This window comes from Hypanus sabinus, chromosome X1, assembly GCF_030144855.1.
Source record: "Hypanus sabinus isolate sHypSab1 chromosome X1, sHypSab1.hap1, whole genome shotgun sequence".
In the NCBI taxonomy this organism is placed as follows: domain Eukaryota; kingdom Metazoa; phylum Chordata; class Chondrichthyes; order Myliobatiformes; family Dasyatidae; genus Hypanus; species Hypanus sabinus.
Window position 1 is genome coordinate 50,017,784 of NC_082738.1, and position 26,962 is coordinate 50,044,745.

Consider the following 26,962-nt stretch of genomic DNA (forward strand, 5'->3'; position numbering starts at 1 on the left):
ATAGCCAACGGTTCTAAAGCAATGTCAAATAGTAAAGGACTTAAAGGGCAAATGGAACATAGTTTATTGTTATCCTCTTCGATTGAAAGTCAGTTAATTAAATCAAAAACTCAATTATATATGCATGGAGATAAGTCTGGTAAATTATTGGCTAACCAATTGAAAATTGTTTCGGATAAACGACAGATTACTAGAATTCGTAAACAAGATGGTACTCTGACTATCGATCACAAAGAGATAAATAGAGCCTTTCAAGATTTTTATAACTCCTTATATCAATCAGAATTCACTAAGGACTCTTCTATAATAAACAAATTTTTAAGGAAATTGAATATTCCAAAAATAACTGTTGAGGATAATATAATTTTAGATACACCTATTATGGAATCTGAAATAGAAAAGGCTATTTCTTTAATGAGTTCTGGTAAAGCTTCTGGTCCAGATGGTTTTCCTGTAGAACTTTTTAAATCTTTTTCTTCTATACTTTCTCCTTGACTTTGTAAAATTTTTGAAGATGTATTAATTGTAGGTAAACTACCAAAATCTTTTTATGAAGCTTCTATTTCTTTAATTCTTAAAAAGGATAAAGACCCTACTGAATGTGCATCCTATTGACCTATATCCTTATTAAATATGGATTTTAAGATTTTCAGTAAAATTTTGGCTATTAGATTAGAAAATATATTACCTCGAATTATTTCTGAAGATCAGACCGGATTTATTAAAAATCGCTATTCATCTTTTAACATTAGAAAATTAATTAATATTATTTATACTTCTTCATCTAAAATACCAGAATGTGTTATATCTTTAGATGCTGAAAAAGCATTTGACAGAGTTGAATGGCCATATTTATTTACTACAATGCAACAATTTAATTTTAGTTCAAAATTTATATCATGGATTAAATTAATATACCATAAACCTTTAGCTTCGGTTTTTACCAATAATCAAAGATCCCCTTTTTTTCAGTTATTTCGTGGTACGAGGCAAGGTTGCCCTCTTTTGTACATTTTAATACTGTCACTGATTCAATTGGAAGATACTGAATTGTTACTGGCTTGTTATGTGGACAAAAGGTGGCTTTGGTGTGTGTGTATGCACCTAATGGAGATAACCCTCAATTTTTAAGAGGTTATTTTCTGCACTGCTGAATTTAAATGAATATAAGTTGATTATGGACGGTGACTTTAACTGCTCGCTTAATCCCTTGATTGATAGGTCATCAACCAATCCGTGCCTTCCTAGTAAGGCTGTGTCCAGTATTAATTTCTTTTTACTAGTATATGGTTTGGTTGATAATTGGAGATTTCTTTATCCTAAAGATAAGGATTTTTCTTTTTTCTCCCCACATGCACATCATAAATATTCAAGAATTGATTATTTTCTGTTAGATACGCGATTGGTGTCTTTTGTTGCTGATTGTGCATATGACGCTATTGCGCTGTCAGATCATGCGCCCATGATACTTACACTGAAGTTCCCTGATAATACACGGAATGCATCTCAGTGAAGATTTAATGCTGCATCGCTCCGTGATTTAACATGTATAAGTTTTATTAAAGAGCAAATCTCTTTTTTTTTAATTAAATACAACTGAGGGTATGTCAAATTTGGTTATTTGGGATGCGATGAAATCTTTTCTTAGGGGACAGCTAATTTCATATTTAGCAGCTTTAAAAAGGAAAATTAAAGCGGAGCTTTTGGTGATTACTAACATGATTAAAGAAATAGATAAAGTTTATTCAGTATCACCTACTGAAGATTTATATAAGGGTGAAACTTCAAACACAGCATGACTTGACTTATCCCATTGAGCAGCAACTTTTGAAATCTAAAAGTCAATTTTATATACATGGAGGCAAGTCAGGTAAATTGTTGGCTGCTCAACTCAAAGCAACTATGGCCAGAAGGCAGATTTTGAAAATACGAAGAACTGATAGAACTGAAACATCAGATTGTCAGGGAATTAATAAGGTATTTTTGGACTTCTACTCTAATCTTTATAAATCTGATTTTCCAGACAACACTACTTTTATGAATAAATTTCTGCAAAAATTGAATATACCCAAAATCTCTATCCAAGATATGAATACATTAGATACACCCATTAATCAAAGGAAATAGCAAGAGTTGTATCTTTTTTTCCAATCAAGTAAAGCTCTGGGACCGGATGGATTTACGGTAGAATTTTTTAAATGTTTACTGAAATACTTACACCACATTTATGTCAAATTTTCACTGATTATATATCTTCTGGGACCCTCCTGAAAACTTTCTATGAAGCATCAATTTCATTAATTCCCGAAAAAGAAAAAGGTTTATCTGAATGTGCCTCTTACAGACCAATTTCCTTATTAAATGTGGATTCTACAATTCTTTTTAAGAATTTGGCTAACAGGCTTGAGAATATTTTACCTAAGGTTATTTCTAAGGATCAAACTGGATTTATTAAGAATAGATACTCATATTCTGAGATTATTGAACATTATTCATTCCTCTCCATCTACAGAATCTGAATGTATTGTTTCCCTTGATGCAGAGAAAGCCTTTGATAGGGTAGAATGGAGCCTATTTATTCGAGGTTTTAGAAAGATTTAATTTTGGTCCAGGTTTTGTTTCCTGGATTAAGCTGATCTATCAAGCCCCTATGGCGGTAGTTATAACAATCAAAAATCTCCATTACTTTAGGTTATACAGAGGTACCTGGCAGGGTTGTCCTCTTAGTCCATTGTTATTCAACCTGGCTCTAGACCTGTATAAATATAACTTTCTTCCATTAATTGAGTACACACAAGTACTTTCTAAATGGTCTCCTATGACATTACATTAAATGGTCAAATTAAGGCTATTAAAATGATAGTGTTACCGAAATTTCTATATGTATTCCAAGTAATCCCTTCTTTTGTTCCTAAACTGTTTTGTGATAGAATACTCTAAAATTTTATTTTTCATTTGGAATAATAAAAATCCTAGATTGAGTAAACCTTTACTGCAGAAATTAAAAAAACTATGGTGGTATGGTTTTGCCAAATTTTAGAATGTATTACTGGGCAATTAATATTCGATATATTTCTTTTTGGATTAATTTCTCAGACATACATGACTGTCCTTTATGGGTGGATTTGGAGAAAAACTCGGTGAAGGGGTATTCTTCGGCCTCTTTACTGGGAGCTCCTCTTCCTTTTTTGTTTTCTAAGATTGGTAGTTGAGACCTTAATCCCATTATTAAACATACATTAAGAATTTGGTTTCAGTTTCGTAGATTCTTTGACTTTAATGATTTTGTTCTTTCTTGTAAAATCCATCTCAATTACTTTTTTTAAACCATCAATTTCTGATCAGACCTTTTCAACTTGGAAAACCAAAGGAATAGTAACTTTTTTAGATTTGCTTATGGGGAATTGTTTAATGTCTTTCACTCAGTTAATGGACAAATATGACCTTATCTAATGCATACTTTTTTAGATATTTACAAATTAGGAATTTTCTACGTAGTTTACTTCCAAATTTTCCCTCTGCTTATTCGCCCAATATAAAAGATATTCTTTTTCAGGTTAAACCATTTCAAAAAGGACAGTTTATAAATGGTTATTGAATTTGTGTATGTGATCTAATGATAAAATTAAAACTGTGTGGGAACTGGAATTTCGAGAGTCACTTTCAGATAATCAATGGGATAAAATTTTTCATTTGGTAAATACTTTATCTATTTGTGTCTGTCTTTCTTTGATACAGTTCAAGGTAGTACATCAAGCACATATGTCAAAGGACAAATTAGCCTGTATCTTTTCCAATATTAATCCTATTTGCGATAGATAGTAATATTGAGGTGGCTACTTTAACATGTATGTTTTGGTCTTGTATTAAGATAGATCATTTTTGGAAAGAAGTCTTTAAAACTTTATCAAAAGTCTTGAAATTTGGATCTACAACCGAATTTACCTACAGCAATTTTTGGGATCATTCCATCGGAAGCAGGATATATTCAACGGATCACAAAATGCTGGTAGAACACAGCAGGCCAGGCAGCATCTATGGGGAGAAGCGCTGTTGACGTTTCAGGCCCGAAACGTCGACAGCGCTTCTCCCCATAGATGCTGCCTGGCCTGCTGTGTTCTACCAGCATTTTGTGTGTGTTGTTGTTTGAATTTCCAGCATCTGCAGATTTCCTCTTGTTTGCTCTTTATATTCAACGGATGATAGCTTTTACAACTTTACTGGCTAGGAGAGCCATTTTGCTCAAATGGAAGGATTCTAATCCACCTAGTGCTCTTTATTGGTTTACTTCCATTATGTCCTGTTTAAGTTTAGTGAAAATAAGAAGTCGGACATTTGATACATCCTTTAAATTTGGGGAAACCTGGCGACCTTTTATTCAATATTTTCATATGCTTTGATTTATGGCTCTTCCAGTTACCTTCTGGAAATGTTGGATTTGATCAGAAATTTTTTCTTTTTTCTTGCTTTCACTCTCAGTTTGAGCTGCCCAGTTCTCTATTTTTCCTCTTCTTTTTTGTTCTGTTCAGTGTTTTTTTTTAAAATGTACAGGTGGCCCCTGCTTTTCAAACGTTCGCTTTACGACAACTCACTGTTACGAAAGACTTACATTAGTACCTGTTTTCGCTAACCAAAGAGGATTTTCACTTTTACGAAAAAGACGCCCACTTTACTCGTGTGTTTACTTCAAGAAAGACTACAATGACCGTGAAGCCTTGTGCGGGCAGTTGTTTGCGTATGCGCTGATTTTTTATCCCTCCAAATTGATTTTAGCTCGCTGCCTTCCTGGGTTTGATAAGTGAAACCACACTGTACCAAAAATTTTTCCCATATAAATTAATGGTAATTGCTTCTTCGCCTTACGACATTTCGGATTACAAACGGTTTCATAGGAGCGCTCTACCTTCGGATTGCCGGGGAAACCTGTACATTAAAATTATAAAAGTTTCTTTATCTTTTTTCTTCTTTTCATGGAAAGAGAATCAATTATCTTTTTCTTTATTACATACTATTAAATTAATACTATGTATGATGGTGATAATGTTTATTTTACCTTTTATATGAATTGTTATTGATATAGATATTTGAGATAATTCCCCTCTTGTTTTTATTTATTGGTGTATATATATATATATATATATATATATATATATATATATATATATATACACACACACACACACACACTTTTATTTAATTAATAAAAAGATTAATAAAGAAAGAAGATTGCTACCCACGCCAAGTGTTAGTGAGGTCAGAAATAGGAAGACTATACAGTTTAACATGTTGCTAAGAAGGAGAACATAAGACTTTTGGATCATTGGGTTCTCTTCCAGGGAAGGCGAGACCTGTATGGAAGCACCTGAGCCAGAAGGGGACTAACATCCTCGTGGAAAGGTTTGCTGGTGCTGCACAGTGGAGCTTAAGGTAGCAGGGGGAAGGGAACCAGAGTCTTAAAATAGTTAATGGAGAGGCTGTGGAGACAGACCTTGTTAAGAACTCAGACAAAGTCAGGAGGTTGATCATGGTGCGATTGGTGTCCTGAGCTGTGTATAATTCAATGAAAGTAGTATTGCAGGTAAAGTAGATAAGCTCAGGGCATTATCAACACATGGAATTATGATACTGTAGCCATTAGTGAGACTTGGTTGCAGGAAGGGCAGGACTGGCGACTCAAAATTCCAGGGTTCTGTTGTTTTAGACGTGATAAAATAGAAGGGATTTAAGAAGGGATGATGTTACAAGTCAGGGAAAAGGTCACAGCAGTGCACAGTCAGGACAGACTGGAGAATTCATCTAGTGACGCATTATGGGTGAACTTAGAAATAAGAACAGTATGGCCATATTAATTGAGCTATATTACAGACCATGAAACAATCCAATTTGTGGAGAAATCACAGCCCATGCAAGAAACACAATATTGTTAAAGTACGTGATTTTAACTTTCCACATATTGACTGGGACTCCTACACTGTAAAAGGTCTAGATGGGATGGAGTTTGTCAAATGTGTTTAGGAAGGTTTCCTTAATTAGTACATAGTCGTCCCAACAAGAGTGTGCAATTGTTGGCCTACTATTACGGAATGAGACAGGGCAGGTGACAGAAGTTTATTAGGGGTATGCTTTGCATCGTGATCACAATACATTAGCTTCAAAGTAAATATGCAAAAAAGATAGGTCTGGTCCACGGGTTGAGATTCTAAATTGGAGAAAGGCCAATTTTGATGGTATCAGAAAGGTTCTGGCAAGTGTGGGTTGAGACAAGCTGTTTTCTGGCAAATGCGTACTTGATAAGTGGGAGGCCTTCAAAAGTAAAATATTGAGAGTACAAAGCTTGTTTGTGCCTGTCAAAATAAAAGGTAAAGATAACATATATAGGGAACCTTGATTTTCAAGAGGTATCAAGATCCTGCTTAAGAAAAAAAGAGGTGCATTGCAAATATAGGCAGGTAGGAACAAATGAGGTGCTTATAGAGTATAAGAAATGCAAGAGAATACTTAAAGAAATCAGAAGGGCTAAAAAAAGCATGAAGTTGACCTGGCATACAAGGTGAAAGAGGATCCTAAAGGATTCTGCAGAGATGTTAACAGCAAAAGGATTACAAGGGACAAAAGTGGTCCACTGGAAGATCAACGTGGTAATTCATGTGTGGAGCCAAAAGAGATGGGGGACACCTTAAATGATTTTTTTTTTTGCATATGTTTTTACTCAGGAGATGGACATAGCATCTATAGAAGTGAGGAAAAACGGCATCAACTTCATGGACCCTATACAGATTACAGAAGGTAGTGTTTGTTGTCCTGAGGCAAATCAGGGTGGATAAATCCCCAGGGCCTGACAAGGTGTTCCTTTGGCCCCTACGGGAGGCAAGTGCAGAAATTGTGAAGGCCCTAGCAGCGATATTTAAATCATCCTTAGTGACAGGTGATGTACCAGAGGATTAGAAGATAGCCAATTTTGTTCCACTGTTTAAGAAAGGCTGTAAAAATAAACCAGGAAATTATAGGCTGATAGGCCTGATGTCAGCAGTGGGAAAGTTATTGGAAGCTATTCTAAAGGACTGTTTATATAAGTATTTGAATAGACATGGACTGATTAATGATAGTCAGCATGGCTTCATGTGTGGTAGGTCATGTCTAACAAATCTTGTAGAATTTTTTTGAGTAAGTTACCAAGAAAATGGATACAGGCAATGCAGTGGATGTTTTTCACATTGACTCTGGCAAGGCATTTGACAGGGTCCCGCATGGGAGGTTGATCAAGAAGGTTCAGTCACTCGGCACTCAAGATGAAATAGTAAATTGGATTAGACATTGGCTTCATGGGAGAAGCCAGAGAGTGGGAGTAGATGGTTGCCTCGCTGACTGGAGACCTGTGACTAGTGGAATGCCACAGGGATCAGTGCTAGGCCTGTTGCAGTTTGTCATTTATATCAACAATAGCGATGATAATGTGGTTAACTGGATCAGCAAATTAGTGGATGACACCAAGATTAGGGGTGTAGTGGACAGTAAGGAAGACTATTGTGGTTTGCAACTGGATCTGTACCAGCTGAAAAAAATAGGGTGAAAAATGACAGATGGAATTTAATGCACACAAGAGTGAGTTATTGCACTTCGGTAGAACCAACCAAGGTAGGTCTTTCACAGTGAATGGTAGGGCACAGAGGAGGGTGGGAGAACAAAGGGATCTGGGAATACAGGGCCCATAATTCATTGAAGGTAGCGGCATAGGCAGACAGGGTCGTAAGAAAGCTCCTGGCACATTGGCCTTCATAAATCAAAGTACAGAGTTCAGGAGATGGAATATTATGTTGAAGATGTCTAAGACATTGGTGAGGCCTAATTTTGAGTACTGTGTGGAGTTTTGGTCACCTATGTACAGGAAAGATGTAAATAGGGTTGAAAGAGTACAGAAAACATTTACAAGAAGGTTGCCAGGTCTGCAGAACCTGAATTATAAAGGACAGATTGAATAGGTTAGTATTTTATTCCTTGCAGCGTAGAATATTGAGAGATTTGATAGCAGTATACAAAATTATGAGGGTATAGATCGGATAAATGCAAGCAGGCTTTTTCCACTAAGGTTGGGTGGGACTACAACTAGAGGTCATAGGTTAAAGACAAAGGATGAAAAGTTTAAGGGGAACATGAGGAGAAACTTCTTCACTTAGATAGTCATGAGAGTCTGGAATGAGCTGCCAGCACAAATGGTGTATGCAAACTCAATTGCAACGTTTAAGAGAAGTTTGGATAGGCCCATGGATGGTAGGGTGATGGAGGGCCATGGTCCCAGTTCACGTCGATGGGAATAGGCAATTTAAATGCATCAGCATGGACTAGATGAGCCAAAGAGCCTGCCTATGTTGAGTTCTCTATGACTCTATGTAAGGATGTTGCTGAATTTGTGTCAAACTTGGGTTCAGATATTTCTGGAATGTTCTGTCCATTTCTGAGCACTATTTTTAGGAAAGGTGTGAATAAATGAGAATAGTAGCTAGGACCTTTGACTTCAAAGCAGAGATAGTCAAGAGATGATTTCATAAAAGTTTTCAAAGCAATGGAACTGTTTTCAGTGATAGGAGGATTGATAGTCATGACAGATTTAAGATGACTGTTTAAAATAATAAAAGTGACAGCAAAACATTCATGAAGCTTGCATTGGTGATCATGTACGAGAGGTTGTTAGGATGGTGTAGGAATAGTCAATGTCTGCTTTCAAAAATGACATCAGCGCGTATAATGAGGAGAAAGGTACAAGCCTATGGGAGTTGACTGGATTCCATTTAAAGAATGCTGGTACTGACACACTGCATACAGTGGGCTCATTCAGTTTTGCAATTCTACATTTATATACCGGATCCTATCAAAAGTCTCATAATAGCCTTCACTGCTGTTCCAAGCAAAGCCACAATTTATGAAATAAACACTTTCAGTAAGAGTCACCCTTGTTTTAATCCCATCAAAGCAACCCCACTTCCATTCTACAAGCTTCATTTGCCCCATTTTCAGTTTTGACAAGATCTCTCTGATCTGAAACAATGTTGTTTCTCTTTACATAAATGTGACCACACCTGCTGAATATTTCCATCACTTTCTGTTTTTGGTTTATATTTCCATCATCTGTAAATTCGATTTTTCAAATGGATTAAGTGCTTGTTTTGAAATAAAATCTGACAATAATTGATTGGCAAAAGAAAGAGACAAAAGATTCTAGTATTTTCTTCATGTGAATATATATGACCGCTGTAACCAGGAACATTTTATTTAATCAACAGTAAAATCTGCTGCATCAGAGAATATTTATGTTCTTCTTCTCCTCAAGCCAGAGCTTCAGTCAACTAGGCAAGTGTAAAGGCATGGTAAGCTTTATGACAAACATGCTTATTCTAATGATATGAAATTTATTGGACTAAAGTATGACCCCTTATAAATGTATAAATATAATGGTTCCTTACTCTACATGCATACATAAGGCTGAACCACATCTCTTCCATTTAGCGCACATCTGCCTTCACCCCATCCTACCGCCACCCCACCAGGGATAGGATCCCTCATGTTCTCACCTACCACCCCACCAGCATCCAGCACACAATTCTCCGTAACTTGCGCCATTGCCAACAGGATCCCACCACCAAGCACATCTTTCCCTCCCCCCCTCCACTCCCACTCTCTGCTTTCCACAGGGATCGCACCTTACATGACTCCCTTGTCCATTCATCTTTACCCACTGATCTCCTCCCTGGCACTTATCCTTGCAAGCAGAACAAATGCTGTACCTGCCCCTACACCTCCTCCCTCATTACCATTCAGGGCCCTAAGCAGTCCTTCCAGTTGAGGCGACACTTCACCTGTGAGTCTGATGGGTCTTCTACTGTATCCAGTGCTCCCGGTGTGGCCTCCTGTATATTGGTGAGACCACTTCGCCAAGCAACTACACTCTGTCCACCAGAAAAAGCGTGATTTCCCCAGTGGTCACACATTTTAATTCCACTTCCCATTCCGACATGTCAGTCCATAGTCTCCTCTACTGCCGCAACAAAGCCACACTCAGGTTGAAAGAGTAACACTTTATATTTTGTTTGGGTAAGCTCCAACTTGATGGCATGAACATCGATTTCTTGAACTTCCAGTAATGCCTCCTTCCTTCACCATTCCATTTTCCCTCTTTTACCTTTTCTCCTTAACTGCCCATCACCTCCCTTTGGTGCTCCTCTCCCTTCCCTTTCTGCTATCATCTTCTACCCTCTCCTCTCCCTACCTTCTCCTACTTTCTCCTACCTTCTCCCTTCTCCACTCCTTTATCTCTTTCACTAATGGACTTCCCAGCTCTCTACTTCACCCTTCCTCCACCTCTCAGTTTCACCTATCACGTACTACCTTGTGTTTCTTCCTCCCCTCTCCCCACCTTCTTACTTTGATATCTCAACTTTGTTTCTTCAGTCCTGATGAAGGGTTTTAGCCTGAAATGTTGACTGTACTCTTTTCCATAAATGCTGCCTGGCCTGCTGAGTTCCTCCAGCATTGTGTGTGTTGCATAAGGCATGAAATTTAGTTTTAGTTTATTTTCTTAATGGCTGACACCAGTGTGAATAGAATATTGTGGCCCAAACACAAATTCATTCAAACACAATCAACCTAGTTTAATCAATTCAACTTGTAATTGAACTCATAAATCAGACTGCTTATACTGTAATTAAAACAATGTAAACTGCCAAGGAAAATGAGTAAAAGACACAGACCTTTCAAAGACATGAAACACATTAAAGGCCTAAATTTATGAATATAACATTGAGCAAGATTTTAGTATAAAACAAGGATTCTTATGAAATAAAAACAGAAAACATCAGAAGTATTTCACAAGTCAAGCATCATTCGTGAAAAACAAAACAGATATCATTTCAAGTCAAAATTCCCACTTCATAAGTGGGATGACAGAAAAACATTCTTGAGTACGATTTGCACAAATTTATGGTGACATATGGGAGCAGGTAGGAGGTGGGGAGAAAATCAAAATGTTAGCTCTTTCTTGGTAAAATACAGTATACTTCAACTGAGAGTTCCCTTTTCTTATTATTGCACAAAGTTTTCTAATCTTGTGATACATATAATTACAACATGTCCAGCTTGTCATCATAATTGCATTTTACTGGATTGACACCAAGCATAAGTTGGTCGAGCTTTCTATTTACTCCTGAGTCTATAGCATGCAAGTAAATAGAAATTAGCAACAACAGTCAGGCAATTGCCATTAAACATAGAGAGTTTGCAGGCGTCCATATTATATTTTAAATGATTTGTTATGTACTGAAGACTTCAGAACACAATCTTGGGATGTGGATATTACTGGCATTGCCTCTGTTGGCTTTAGTGAAGCTTCTTCTTGACATGCTACAATCCATGTGCGTCAAGTTCTAGGATGATGTACAGTTTGGAGAGGAAGGCAGTGATATTCTTGTATGCCTACTGACCTCATCCTGCTTTAATATTCTGATCTATGAAGCAGTGTTCAAAGGACATAAGTGAATTGCATCTGAATGATGCTACAGGCTTAGGAAATTGTGCACATACAATGAATATTTAAAATGGTGGATGGATGCCAATCTGATATTTGTGTCTCTAAAGCTGCATTCATCTACAAAAAAAGTGAAGAGTCTTGCAGTACATTTCTGGTACGAGTCTTGTGGATCTTAGAAGTCAGAATATTCTGCTCTGTTCTTGAATCCATTGTATTTATGTTTCTAGTAGATGGTAACTTCAAGAATGCTGATGGTGGATTATGTAATGGCACACACAAGACTGAAATGTATGGACCATCTGAGGCTGCAAACATTCACAATGGTTAAATACTTCAGTCAGTTTTGTCTTCTTACAAGAAGACTGCTTCTGTATCTGAGTTGAGAAATAATTGAACACTGTGCAACCATTTGTAAATCTCACACAAGAGGAAAACAAGGTTCACGTTTAATTGTTTTTCCTACTATACATGAATACCCATGAACACATCCAAACACTGTTACTCCGGGGCCAAGGTGCAAAACACAGTACCAACAGTCACACAGAGCACAAGGCATACATAAGATAGCAAGAGCATTTATCAGTAAAATATAGTCACCAGTCACAGAGGAAAAAAAAATGGCCCAGCACATGAATATTGCAGGAGTCTGCAGTCGAATACAATACAGCTCATCTTCTGCCAAGCAAATACTGGGAGGCAACACCAACTCCAGCTTGCATGTTGTGCCACACTACCTCCAGTGGAGTACACTGACCCAGATACCTCTCTCCTGAGTGGCTGTAAACAGGCAACACTGCGGCTTGAAGCCTAGTCTTCACTACAGCCAAGACCACGCAGACCCCTGCCGTCCATCAATAAATCAGTGAATCAGACCTGCGGCACTCCACATTAACAAAGTCCATTAGGGTCTTGCGATCACAAGAAAAGCAACCATCAATCACTTGTTGTTAGACTGCATACCACCTTCACACACCGACTCCTCTGACATATCTGACGCAGGCAGCAAGGTGATCCATACCAGGTCCAACTCCTTCAGTTTCTCCACCAACAAGCAACTCACTGATAATAGACAATAAACAGTAGGTGCAGGAGTAGGCCATTCAGTCCTTCTAGCCAGCACCGCCATTCACTGTGATCATGGCTCATCATACACAATCAGTACCCCGTTCCTGCCCTCTCCCCATATCCCTTGACCCTACTATCTATAAGAGCTCTATCTAACTCTCTCTTGAATGCATCCAGAGACTTGGCCTCCACTGCCTTCTGGGGCAGAGCATTCCACTTATCCACCACTCTCTGGATGAAAAAGTTTTTCCGCATCTCTGTTCTAAATGGCCTACCCTTTATCCTTAAACTGTGGCCTCTAGTTCTGGACTCACCCATCAGCGGGAACATGCTTCCTGCCTCCAGTGTGTCCAATCCCTTAATAATCGTATATGTTTCAATCAGATCCCCTCTCATCCTTCTAAATTCCAGTGTATACAAGCTCAGTCACTCCAATCTTTCCACATATGACAGTCCCGCTATTCCGGGAATTAACCTCGTGAATCTACGCTGCACTCCATCAATAGCAAGAATGTCCTTCCTCAAATTTGGAGACAAAAACTGCACACAATACTCCAGGTGGGGTCTCACCAGGGCCCTGTACAGCTGCAGAAGGACCTCTTTACTCCTATACTCAATTCCTCTTGTTATAAAAGCCAGCATGCCATTAGCTTCCTTCACTGCCTGCTGCACCTGCATGCTTGCTTTCATTGACTGATGGGGTAGACCTGCAGTACTTCAAGGTCTTAATAACCAGCAGTATCTTGTGATCGTTAAAAAAATGTTTTAAAAGGACTATAAAACCTTTGGTTGACCTCAGAGAAGCTGCAGCGATCGATCACGCCGCAACCTTACCAGAAGCAGCTACATTCCAAAGGAGGCAATGCCCCAGGGAATGCTAACAGCAATACCTTGGAGTTAAGATACTGACCTCCAATATTACCAAACATTTTCTTTGGTAGAACTTTTTCAGTGACTTCATTTTTAATAGTGTTTCTGGTTCAGGCACTGCTTTGATATCATGAGGAATCATCTTCATCTCTAGAATTCAGCTCTTTTGTCCACATCCATCCATCCATTCCAGGTGCAGGCAACTTTGAGGCAATTCTCTCAGCAAGTCATATTTACTCAATTATCAATAAGGATTGTACAAAAAGGGCAAAAACAAACAAAACAAAAGCTGCTTTCTGAATACTTGAGCAAATTAACACAAAAATGCAACTTGCTCCATGTGGCAAAACTGTCATCTGATTACCTGAGAAACAACGCAGGAATTCTGAGTACTGAAATACCCAAACTTTTACTAATAAAGAAATGCCACAGAAGATTTTACATTATTGGATAGATCAAGATGAATGCTATTTGAAAAAAAGTTAAATTATTTCATAATACTAAGTTTTCAAGAAGTATTTTTAAATTATTGTGGATAATGAGCATCATGCTGCTGGAAAGCAAATCAAACATGTTCAATGAACACAAACTTTTACTATTAACTTTCACTTAAATTTGAATACATGTACCAGTCTAATAATCAAAGTACCACAAAGGGCAGAAAAAAATTACCTGTGTTATCTGGTGAGCTCATGATTAAATGGAAGCCACTCAGTGACTGTTCACAAGACACAAACTGATAGATCCTGGTGAGATTCAAGATGGAGGTGATGTTGCTGATTCTCTACATTGGGCTGGATTCCCTTGCTACATCAGGTATGTGTAATTACTCTGAGCTGTAGTTCTGCATATCAAAAGAGAAACAAGGCCATAAGTGCGTCTTGCGATGCTGATTTCATCTTTGGAAATGAGTAGCTTACTACAATTACAATGTTTCTGAAATAAATATTAAGTAACACAATATATTAAAGAATAAAACATAAAATAATAGCTTATGTTCAATATGCTTTTTTCTTCATACGCTACATAGGAATGTAAAATTTTGTAAGTGCTCAATAATCATACATCTTCATGCAGTTTCATTTGAATTCCATTATAAATTACTGTCCGCAATTGTTATAGAAATACATACATATGTCAAGTAGAATCAAACCACTAAGAGCAGTGACAGAGCAGTATCAACTTTACATCTTCTAGACATTTGAATTTTACTGCAAAGAAACTTGTTTTTCTCAGTCAGCTCTATTTCAGTTTAGTATATTGGTTTATTTTGCTACTGGGTTATTGCTAACTAGATTAAAAAAAAATCAAATGATGATGCAAAATTAGGACCACAAGACATAGAAGCAGAATCAGGCCATTTGGCTCATCCAGTCTGCTCCTGGCCTTCTCCCTGTAACCTTTGATGCCATGACCAATCAAGAACCTATCAAGCTCTGCCTTAAATACGCCCGACCTGGTCTCCACAGCTGCTCGAGGTAATAAATTCCACAAGCTCCCCACATTTTGGCTAAAAAAGTTTCTCTGCATCTCTGTCCTCTATCCTCAGGCCATGCCCTCATGCCCGAGACTCCCCCGCCATGAGAAACATCCTTTCCACATCTACCACGTCTAGGCCTTCGACATTCAGAAGGTGTCCGTAAGATACCACCCCCCCCCCCCCAATCCTTCTAAATTCCAGCAAGTACAGACCCAGAGCTATTACACATTCCTCATATAACACTTTCATTCCCAAAATCATGTTTGTGAACCTCCTCTGAAGCCTCTCCAATGCCAGCAGACTTCTCTCAGATGAAGAGCCCAGAACTGTCCACAATACTCAAGGTGAGGCCTCACCAGTGCCTTATAAAGCCTCAGCATCACATCCCTGCTCTTGTATTCTAGACCTCTTGAAATGAATGCTAACATTGCATTTGCCTTCCTCACCACTAGCTCAATCTGCAAGTTAGCTTTTACGTTGTTCTGCACAAGGTCTTGCAAGTTACTTTGCATCTCAGATTTTTGGATTTTCTCCCCATCAAGAAAATAGTCTGCACATTTATTTCTTCTACCAAAGTGCACGACCCTGCAATTTCCAACATTGTATTTCATCTGTCATTTTTTTGCCCATTCTCCTAATTTGTCTAAGTCCTTCTGCAGCCTGTTTCCTTAACACTATCTGCCCCATTATTTAAACATTAAGTTAATTTAGAAGTGCCTCAGTCAATTCTTCCGGATATGGTTCACATTACTGCATCTGTAAATTCTACAACAGACAGATACCTCGTGTAAGAGTTCCTTTTAAACTTTTAATAAACTTTCACCAACTGTACTTCTGATTAAACAAAATAGAATCCAACTTCAAAGAAGAGAAAATCTGGAGATGCTGGAAATCCAAGCATGGAAATCCATGCTGAGTTCCTCCAGTACTTTGTGTGTGTTGCACAGAATCTAACTTATACACTTGGACTCATCACAAGCAAAACTATAAAGATCTGTTAGTAGTACACAGAAACAGTGCAAATGTAGTAAATGCAATGCCAGAACCAGGTTAATCCTGGACTCCACTCTTCATTACCAGTCAGAATTTCTGATCCTTATCCAGCTGGAAGCAAACCCCTGTGCATGCATTAAAAAGAGAAAGAGATGGTCATAGTTGGACTTATTCCTGTTGACCCATTAAGACTCATCATCTGCTCTCACAGAAAAAGAATGGCTGCAGCATTCAACACCACAAACCTCTTCTCTCAGTGGAATCACAAAAAAAAGTATTAAAAATAACCTGCAAGCAATTAAGACTTTTAAAAGATTGCTAAGTGTTAGTTTGATACATCTCAACACAAATTTTTTATTTGAAATAATTACAACAGTAATAACTTGCACTTCCATATACTTCTATAAGACTTTCCAAGGCAATGTATACATTATCTAATTACAGAGTAAAAAGTCAGAATCAGAATCAGGTTTATTATCAACAGCATGTGACGTTAAATTTGTTAACTTAGCAGCAGCAGTTCAATGCAATACATAACATAGAAGAAAAAATATTAAGTAAATCAATTACAGTATATGTATATACAAGATTGAAAAACATGCAAAAAACAGAAATATTGTATATTAAAACTGAGGTAGTGTCCAAGGGTTCAATGTCCATTTAGGAATCGGATTGCAGAGGGAAAGAGGCTGATCCTGAATCGCTGAGTGTGTGCCTTTGGGCTTCTATACCTCCTACCTGATGGTAGCAGTGAGAAAAAGGCATGCCTTGGGTGCTGAAGGTCTTTAATAATGGCCACTGCCTTTCTGAGACAACGCTCCTTGAAGATGTCCTAGATACTTTGTAGGCTAGTACCCATGATGGAGCTGACCAGATTTACAACCCTCTGCAGCTTCTTTCAGTCCTGTGTAGTAGCAACCCCCCCCCCCCCACCCACACACACCAGACAGTGATGCAGCCTGTCAAAATGCTCTCCATGGTACATCTATAGAAGTTTTTCAATGTATTTGTTGACATGCCAAATCTCTTCAAACTCCTAATAAATTTGCTGCTGTCTTGCTTTCATTACAACTACATCAATAAATTGGGTCCAGGTTAGATCCTCAGAGACCTTGACACCCAGGAACTTGAGATTGCTCACTCTCTCCATTTCTGATCCCTCGATGAGGATTGGTATATGATCCTTTGTCTTGCCCTTCCTGAAGTCCACAATCAGCTCTTTCATCTTACTGACGCTAAGTGCCGGGTTGTTGCTGCGGAACCACTCCACCAGTTGGCATATCTCACTCCTGTACGCCCTCTCATCATCATCTGAGATTCTACCAACAATGGTTGTATCATCAGCAAATTTATAGGTGGTATTTGAGCTATGCTTAGCCATACAGACATGTGTATATAGAGAGTAGAGCAATGGGCTAAGCACATGTCCCTGAGGTGCGCCAGTGTTACAGAGAAGCATAGAAAACCTACAGCACAACACAGGCCCTTCAGCCCACAAAGCTGTGACGAACATGCCCTTACCTTAGAAATTACCTTACGTTTTGGTTATATTATATTAATCATGAGAACTGTCCTGGGTGGGCTTCTTTAGAAGCTAACTCAGTTAATAAATTTTCTGTAATTTCTCTTTTGGGATCTTCACTTCCTTTACCTTCAAGTAAAATAACTGAAAATGTGGTAGTTAAACATACCTTGAGGATCTGGATACAATTTAGAAAACACTTTGGTTTATTGAGATTTTCCCTTTCTAGTCCCATTTTTCTTAATTATTTTTTAAGCCCTCTATGACTGATGTAGTTTTTAAACAAAGGAATAGATTGGGTATTAAATGTTTCCAGGATCTGTTTGTTGGAGGAAGTCTTCCTTCGTTCGAACAACTGTCAACTAAATATAGTTTACCAAAAACCCACTTTTTTCGATATTTCCAAATTAAAGATTTCCTGTGATCTCAATTATATACATTTCCTAAAAATCCTGAAAAGAACTTGTCAGATGAAATTCTTAATTTGAAACCTTTTTATAATGGTTCAATATCCAATGTTTATGATATGCTGATGGGAATGAGAAATGATTCTTTAGACATAATCAAAAGTCTTTGGGAACAAGATTTACAGACTTCAATTTCTGAAGAAACTAGGAATGAAATTTTTAAACTGGTTAATACTTCATCGTTATGTGCCCGTCATTCCCTCCTACAATTTAAAGTGGTCCATTGGGCTTATATGACCAACGATAAGCTATCTCGTTTTTAAATGGATATATCTGCCTGCTGTGATAGGTGTAACAATAGAGAAGCTTCATTCATTTATATGTTTTGGATATGTCCAAGTCTTGAAAAAATATTGGAAGGAAGTATTCCAAACTTTTTCTGTATTCTTTAAAGTAAATTTTAAGCCTAATCCTTTAACTTCCTTATTTGGTATTGTTGGAGGGGAAGATATCATTTTGAAGACATCTGACTTGCACATTCTAGCTTTTATCTCTCTTTTGACTAGGAGGGTGCTCTTGCTTAAATGAAAGGACGCTGCTCCGCCTAATCACGCTCAGTAGTTACGGGATGTTATGGCACGCTTAAATTTAAAAAAAATTTGTTGCTCAACTTCTGAATCTAACCAAGATTTTCAAAATTTGTGGGGACCGTTTTTGAATTATTTTCAAAACCTTTAATTTCCCTTTAAAGTACAGATGCTGGTTAATAGCATATTTCACTATCTGGTAAGGTTTGTTTCATCTTTACCAAACAGCTTCGGCTTTGGTAGTGGGTTTAGAGATAGATAGATAGATAGATACACACACACACACACACGCACACATATATATGTAAAAAATTGTTTATATGTCAACATATCAACTAATCTAATCTACATTAATATAGGGTAAGGAGTTCACTAATGTGATTCAAATATGATGTATTTGGTATTATTATATCTTTTTTTTGTTTTATAATATGTATTTTCTTACAATCTGTATTCTTCTATGTAGAAATAAATAAAAATATTGAAAAAATTACCTAGGGTTACCTATAGCGCTTTACTTTTCTGAGCTCCATGTACCTGTCAAGGAGTCTCTTAAAAGATCCTGTCGTATCCACCTCCACCACTGTTGCCGGTAGCTCATTCCACACACTCACCACTCTCCGAGTAAAATATCTACCCCTGGCATCTCCTCTCTACCTACTTCCAAGCACCTTAAAACTGTGCCCTCTCGTGCTAGCCATTTCAGCCCTGGGAAAAAGCCTTTTACTATCCACACGATCAATGCCTCTCATCTTCTTATACACCTCTATCAGGTCATCTCTCATCCTTCGTCGCTCCAAGGAGAAATGACCGAATTCACTCAACCTATTCTCATAAGGCATGCTCCCCAATCCAGGCAACATCCTTGTAAATCTACTCTGCACCCTTTCTATGGACTGCACATCCTTCCTGTAGTGAGGCAACCAGAACTGAGCACAGTACTCCAAGTGGGGTCTCACCAGGGTCCTATATGGCTGCAACATTACCTCTCAGCTCCTAAACTCAGTCCCAGGATTAATGAAATCCAATGCACCGTATACTTTCTTAACCACAGAGTCAACCTGCACAGCAGCTTTGAGTGTCCTATGGACTCGGATCCCAAGATACCTCTGATCCTCCACACCGAGACTCTTACCATTAATACTATATTCTGTCTTCATATTTGACCTTCCAAAATGAACCACCTCACACTTATCTGGGTAGAACTCCATCTGCCACTTCTCAGCCCCCAGTTTTGCATCCTATCAATGTCCTGCTGTAACCTCTGACAGCCCTCCACACTATCCACAACACCCCCAACCTTTGTGTCATCAGCAAATTTACTAACCCATCCCTCCACTTCTTCATCCATGTCATTTATAAAAAATTACGAAGAGTAAGGGTTCCAGAACAGATCCCTGCGGCACACCACTGGTCACCGACCTCCATGCAGAATACGGCTCATCTACAAACACTCTTTGCCTTCTGTGGGCAAGCCAGTTCTGGATCCACAAAGAAATGTCTCTTTGGATCCCATGCCTTGCATGGGGTACCTTGTCAAATGCCTTGCTGAAATCCATTACATGTGTTTAGTCACATCCTAAAAAAATCAATCAGGCTCGTAAGGCACAACCCGCCTTTGACTAAGTCATGTTGACTATTCGTAATCAGATTACGTCTCTCCAAATGTTCATAAATCCTGCCTCTCAGAATCTTCTCCATAAACTTACCAACCACTGATGTAAGACTCACTGGTATATAATTTCCTGGGCTATCTCTATTCCCTTTCTTGAATAAGGGAACAACATCCAAAACCCTCCAATCCTCTGGAACCACTCCCATCCCCATGGATGATGCAAAGATCATTGCCAGAGGCTCAGCAATCTCCTCCCTCACCTCCCACAGTAGCCTGGGGTACATCTCATCTACTCCCAGTGACTTATCCAACTTGATGCTTTCCAAAAGCTCCAGCACATCCTCTTCCTTAATATCTATATGCTCAAGCTTTTCTGTCCGCTGCAAAACATCCCTACAATCACCAAGATCCTTTTCTGTAATGAATACTGAAGCAAAGTACTCATTAGGTACCTCTGCGGTCTCCTCCAGCTCCATGTACACTTTCCCACTGTCTAACTTGATTGGTCCTATTCTTTCACATCTCATCCTTTTGCTCTTCACATACTTGTAGAATGCCTTGGGGTTTTCCTTAATCCTGCCGCCAAGGACTTCTCATGGCCCCTTTGGGCTCTCCTAATTTCTTTCTTCAGCTCTTTCCTGCTAGCTTTATAATCTTCTAGATCTCTATCATTACCTTGTTTTTTGAACCTTTTGTAAGCTTTTCTGTTCCTCTTGATTAGATTTTCAACAGCCTTTATACACCACAGTTCCTGTATCCTACCATCCTTTCCCCAACTCACTCATTGGAGCGTACCTATGCAGAACTTCACAAACACCTCCTGAACATTTGCCACATTTCTTCTGTACATTTCCCTGAGAACATCTGTTCCCAATTTATGCTTCCAAGTTCCTCCCTGATAGAGCAAACACGAGGAAATCTGCAGATGCTGGAAATTCAAACAACACACACAAAATGCTGGTGGAACACAGCAGGCCAGGCAGCATCTATAAGGAGAAGCACTGTCGACGTTTCGGGCCGAGACCCTTCGTCAGGACTCACTGAAAGGAAAGATAGTAAGAGATTTAAAAGTAGTGGGGGGAGGGGGAAATGCGAAATGATAGGAGAAGACCGGAGGGATTGGGATGAAGTTAAGAGTTGGAAAGGTGATTGGCGAAAGTGATACAGAGATGGAGAAGGGAAAGGATCATCAGATGTGAGGCCTCAGGAGAAAGAAAGGGGGGGGGAGGAGCACCAGAGGGAGATGGAGAATAGGCAGAGTGATGGGCAGAGAGGGGAAAAAAACAACTAAATATGTCAGGGATGGGGTAAGAAGGGGAGGAGGGAAATTAACAGAAGTTAGAGAAGTCAATGTTCATGCCATCAGGTTGGAGGCTACCCAGCCGGTATATAAGGTGTTGTTCCTCCAACCTGAGTGTGGCTTCATCTTGACAGTAGAGGAGGCCATGGATAGACATATCAGAATGGGAATGGGATGTGGAATTAAAATGTGTGGCCACTAGGAGATCCTGCTTTCTCTGGCGGACAGAGCGTAGGTGTTCAGTGAAACGGTCTCCCAGTCTGTGTCGGGTCTCACCAATATATAAAAGGAGCACCGGACGCAGTATACCACACCAGCTGACTCACAGGTGAAGTGTCGCCTCACCTGGAAGGACTGTCTGCGGCCCTGAATGGTGGTGAGGGAGGAAGTGTAAGGGCAGGTGTAGCACTTGTTCCGCTTACAAGGATAAGTGCCAGGAGGGAGATCGGTAGGAAGGGATGGGGGGGGGGGGGGAAACGAGTGGACAAGGGAGTCGCGTAGGGAGCGATCCTTGTGGAAAGCAGAAAGAGGTGGGGAGGGAAAGATGTGCTTGGTATCCCGTTGGAGGTGGCAGAAGTTATGGAGAATTATACGTTGGACCTGGAGGCTGGTGGGGTGGTTGGTGAGCACAAGGGGAACCCTATCACGAGTGGGGTGGCGGGCAGATGGGGTGAGGGCAGATGTGCAGGAAATGGGAGAGATGCGTTTGAGAGCAGAGTTGATGGTGGAAGAAGGGAAGCCCCTTTGTTTAAAAAAGGAAGACATCTCCTTCGTCCTGGAATGAAAAGCCTCATCCTGAGAGCCTCCTTGATAGCCTCATATTTCCCCTTACCCCAATTAAATGCTTTCCTAACTTGTCTGTTCCAATCCCTCTCCAATGCTATGGTAAAGGAGATAGCATTATGATCACTATCTCCAAAATGAGAGACCTCCATTGAGAGACCTGACATCTGACCAGGTTCATTTCCCAATACCAGATCAAGTACAGCCTCGCCTCTTGCAGGCTGATCTACATAGTGTCAGGAAACCTCCCTGAACACACCTAACAAACTCCACCCCATCTAAACCCCTTGCTCTAGGGACATGCCAATCGACAGTAGGGAAATTAAAATCTCCCACCACGACAACCCTGATATTATTATACCTTTCCAGAATCTGTCTCTCTATCTATTCCGCGATGTCCCTGTTACTATTGGGTGGTCTATAAAAAACACCCAGTAGAGTTATTGACCCATTCCTGTTCCTAACTTCCACCCACAAAGACTCAGTAGACAATCCCACCATGACTGCCTCCTTTTCTGCAGCTGTGACACTATCTCTGATCTGCAGTGCTACGCCCCCACCTCTTTTGCTTCCCTCCCTGTCATTTCTGAAACATCGAACGCCTGGCACTCTAAATAACCATTCCTGCCCCTGAGCCATCCAAGTCTCTGTAATGGCCACAACATCATAGCTCCAAGTACTGATCCACGCTCTAAGTTCATCCGCTTTGTTCATAATACTCCTTGTATTAAAATGTTTGGCCATTAATCTGAGCGTATTCCTTCTCCATCTCCTGCCTATCCTCCCTCTTGCACTATTTCCAAGGTTTTTCTATTTGTGAGCCAACCGCCTCTTCCTCCATCTCTTCATTTCAGTTCCCACCCCCCAGCAATTCTAGCTCAAACTCTCCCCAACAGCCTTAGCAAACCTCCCTGCCAGGATATTGGTCCCCCTTCGATTCAAGTGCAACTCGTCCTTTTTGTACAGGTCACGCCTGCCGCAAAAAAGGACCCAATGATCAAAAATTCTGAATCCCTGCCCCCTGCTCCAATTCCTCAGCTAAGCATTTATCCTTCACCTCATTCTATTCCTATACTCACTATCGCGTGGCACAGGCAGTAACCCGAGATTACTACCTTTGAGGTCCTGCTTCTCAACTTCCTTCCTAACTCTCTACAGTCAGTTTTCAGGACCTCCTCCCTTTTCCTACCTGTCATTGGTACCAATATGTACCACCATAAAAGGCAGCTGTAAAAATAAATGAGTTTAAAATTCGCCTATCAATGGAACATAAGAGAACAGCAGGAGCCCAGATTACAACGCACCATGGAAGGTAAAAAGAACAAAACCAAGTGACATGAAATGTCTTTTCAAGCTAACTGTAAACAGAGCTTTTTGCTTTTAGCTCCAATTGTTAAGATTTCAGTTACCAGTTTTAAACAAATTGCTGGCACCAACTCCAACCAGACACGAAATTTACACATAGCTGTTCTCAAAGGTCATATTAACAGTTATGAACTGGTCAGAGCTATACTATTCTAACATAATCTTTAATTATAAATAAATGCACAGTACATTATATTTCATCCTCACTCACTGGATTAGTGGCATCAACAAACTGCATGAACTATTTAAAGTCAAAATATTACAGGAATATAATTAATCACTGCAAAATCACAAATGGCTTTAGAAATGTATCTGGCACATAAGCCATTTTTGATTTTATTTTAAACACAGTCACAAATTAGTTAGCCACTTCAGCATGGTGCAAATCTGGCTTCCTGCTGAAGTCAAGCTTTAAAAGGAAATCTATTCTTGGGAACAGTTTAGTAAGGTATTGAAACTCAGTCCAAATGGAATAAGAGTGTGTGAGAGTGTGAGTGTGAGCGTGAGTGTCCGTTCATGAGTCTTTTCCCCTCAATCTTGGACCTTCTACCAGAGGCCTGGGAGCTTGAGGGTTCGGCACAGTGTCCTTATTCCTAGCAGTGCGCTCTTCTGGACCAAGATCTCAGATGTTGTTCCCGGGATTTGTTGCAGCCACTGTGACACCAGTCCAGGTGTCACAGCCCCAGGTGCTCTTATCACCACCGGGATTACTCTGGCTTTAACCTCCCACATCCTTTCTATCTGCTCTTTCAAGCTCTGATTATTTCCCCAGCATCTCATATTCTTTCTTCCTGATGTTACTGTCATTGGATTTTGCTACATCTATCACTATTGCTTTCTTCTGTTCCTTGCTCAGTATTACTATGTCCAGTTGGTTGGCCAGTACCTGCTTTATCAGTCTGTATTTGCAGGTACCACAGGATCTTCGCTCTGTCATTCTCCATTACCTTCTCGGGTGTTTCCCATTTGACTTGGGATTGTCCAATCCATACTCACTGCAGATGTACCTGCACACAATTTCTCCAACTTGGTTGTGCCATTCAGTGTCTGCTGTCCCTGCTTGCTGCTATGTGCTGGATAGTTTTAGCAGAGAGGCAGGGATTCTTTTAAAATATTGTTGAAGTACTGCCACCACTTGAATGACATTGTTCAAAATTAGGACACCTTGGGCCACATAGTGCTCTGCCTCCAGACCAGATAAATATCTTTGGGAGATCTTGGGTGGCAACTGCACATTTGTGTCTATTCTAATAAAGATTGTATCATAAAACTGAAATAAAAGTATAACTGAAATAACTTATTTTTGAGATGATATAAACCATGCATTTTATTTGAAGCGTTATATCAAAAGCAGTAACAATTGATAGTTTTTTTTAAAAAAAAGAGCATAATGCTTTAACAGAAATAAAGACTTGGTGCACTAATTAAAATGCTCAAGACTTTGCTAGGCTTTCAGACCACCATAAGACACAGGAGCAGAATTAGGCTATTCGGCCCATCGAGTCTGTTCTGCCATTCAATCATGGCTGATCCTTTTTTTCCCCTCCTCAACCCCAATTCCTGGCCTTCACCCCGTGACCTTTGATGCTATGTCCAATCAAGAACCTATCAATCTCTGCCTTAAGTACACCCAACAACCTGGACTCCACAGCTGCATGTGGCAAAAAATTTCAAAAATTCACCACCCATTGGCTGAAGAAATTTCTCTGCATTTCTGTCTTGAATGGATGCTCCTCTATCCTGAGGCTGTGCCTTCTTGTCCTCGACCTCCTCACCATTGAAACATCCTTTCCACATCTACTCTGTCTCAGCCTTTCAACATTCAAAAGGATTCAATGAGATTCCCCTCATCCTTCAAATTCCAGCAAGTACAGATCCACAGCCATCAAACGTTTCTCGTATGATAACCCTTTCATTCCCGGAATCATCTTTGTGAACTTCCTCTGGACCCTCTCCAATGCCAGCACATCTCTTCTAAGATGATGAACCCAAAACTGTTCACAATACTTGAGGTGAGGCCTCATCAGTGCCTTATAAAGCCTCAGCATCACATCCTTACTCTTATATTCTCTAGACCTCTTGAAATGAATGCTAACATTGCATTTGCCTTCCTCACCACCGACTGAACCTGCAAGTTAACCTTTAGAGTATTCTGCACAAGGACTCCCAAGACCTTTTGCATCTCAGATTTTTGGATTTTTTTCCCAGTATAGAAAATAGTCCACACATTCATCTCTACTACCAAAGTGCATGACCACACATTTTCCAACATTGTATTTCATTTGCAACTTTCTTGCCCATTCTCCTAATCTGTCCAAGACCTTCGGCATCCTACCTGCTTCCTCAACACTATCTGCCCCGCCACTACTCTTCATATCATCCGCAAACATAGCGACAAAGCCATCCATTGCAACATCAAAATCATTTACGTGCAGCAAAAAAAAAAGTGATCCCAACACCGACCCCAGTGGAACACCACTAGTCACTGGCAGCAACCCAGATAAGGATCCTTTGATTCCCACTTGCTGCCTCCTTCCAATTAGCCAATGCTCTATGTCAGTATCTTTCCTGTAACACCACGGACTCTTAACTTAATAAGCAGCCTCATGTGTGGCACTTTGTCAAAGGCCTTCTGAAAGTCCAAATATAGAATATCCAGTGCATCCCCTTTATCTATCCTACTTGTAATCTCCTCAAAGAATTCCAAAAGGTTTGTCAGGCAGGAATTTCCCTTAAGCAAACCGTGCTGACTTTGTCCTATCTTGTCCTGTGTCACCAAGTACTCCATCACCTCATCCTTAACAATCAAACATCTTCGCAACCACTGAGGTCAGGCTGACTGGTCTTCCTGCTGCCTTCCTCCTTTCTTAAAGAGTGGAATGACATTTGCAATTTTCCAGTCCTTTGGCAGCATGCCAGAGTCCAGTGATTTTTGAAAAATCGTTGCTAATTCCGTCACAATCTCTAAAATTTTCAGAACCTTAGGGTGCAGTTCCTCTGGTCTGGGTGACTTATGTACCTTTAGGTCTTTCAGCTTTTTGAGCACCTTCTCCCTTGTAATAGTAACTGAAACCACTTTTTTTCCTTCACACACTACAACATCTGGCACACTGCTAGTGTCTTCCACAGTGAAGTCTGATGCAAAATACTCATTTAGTTCATCTGCCATCTCCTTGTCCCCCGTTATTATTTCTCCTGCATCATTTTCTGGTGGTCCTATATCCACTCTCATCACTCTTATTTTTTTTTAAAAAAACATACTTGAAAAAGCTTTTACCATCCATTTTGATATTATTTGCTAGCTTGCTTTTATATTTCATCTTTTCCCTTCTAATGATTCTTTTAGTTGCTCTCTGTAGGTTTTTAAAAACTTTCCAAACCTTTATCTTCCCACTATTTTTTGCTTTGTTGTATGCCCTCTCTTTTGTTTTTACATTCGCTTTGATTTCCTTTGTTG

General features: G+C 39.5%; 1 protein-coding gene across 10 annotated transcripts in view; it reads right to left on the reverse strand.

The window, feature by feature from the left end:
- hdac5 (histone deacetylase 5) overlaps positions 1-26,962 on the reverse strand; it is a 334,015-nt gene that overhangs the window by 245,732 nt on the left and 61,321 nt on the right. For 6 of the 10 annotated variants that reach the window (XM_059956583.1, XM_059956578.1, XM_059956582.1 and 3 more), the window contains one exon: positions 14,126-14,297. The exons of the other annotated variants lie outside the window; for them this stretch is intronic. In XM_059956583.1, the coding sequence (XP_059812566.1) occupies positions 14,126-14,147 (22 nt within the window). In that variant the 5' untranslated portion in view covers positions 14,148-14,297. The remainder of the gene's footprint in view (positions 1-14,125; positions 14,298-26,962) is intronic. 10 annotated transcript variants of the gene reach the window in all.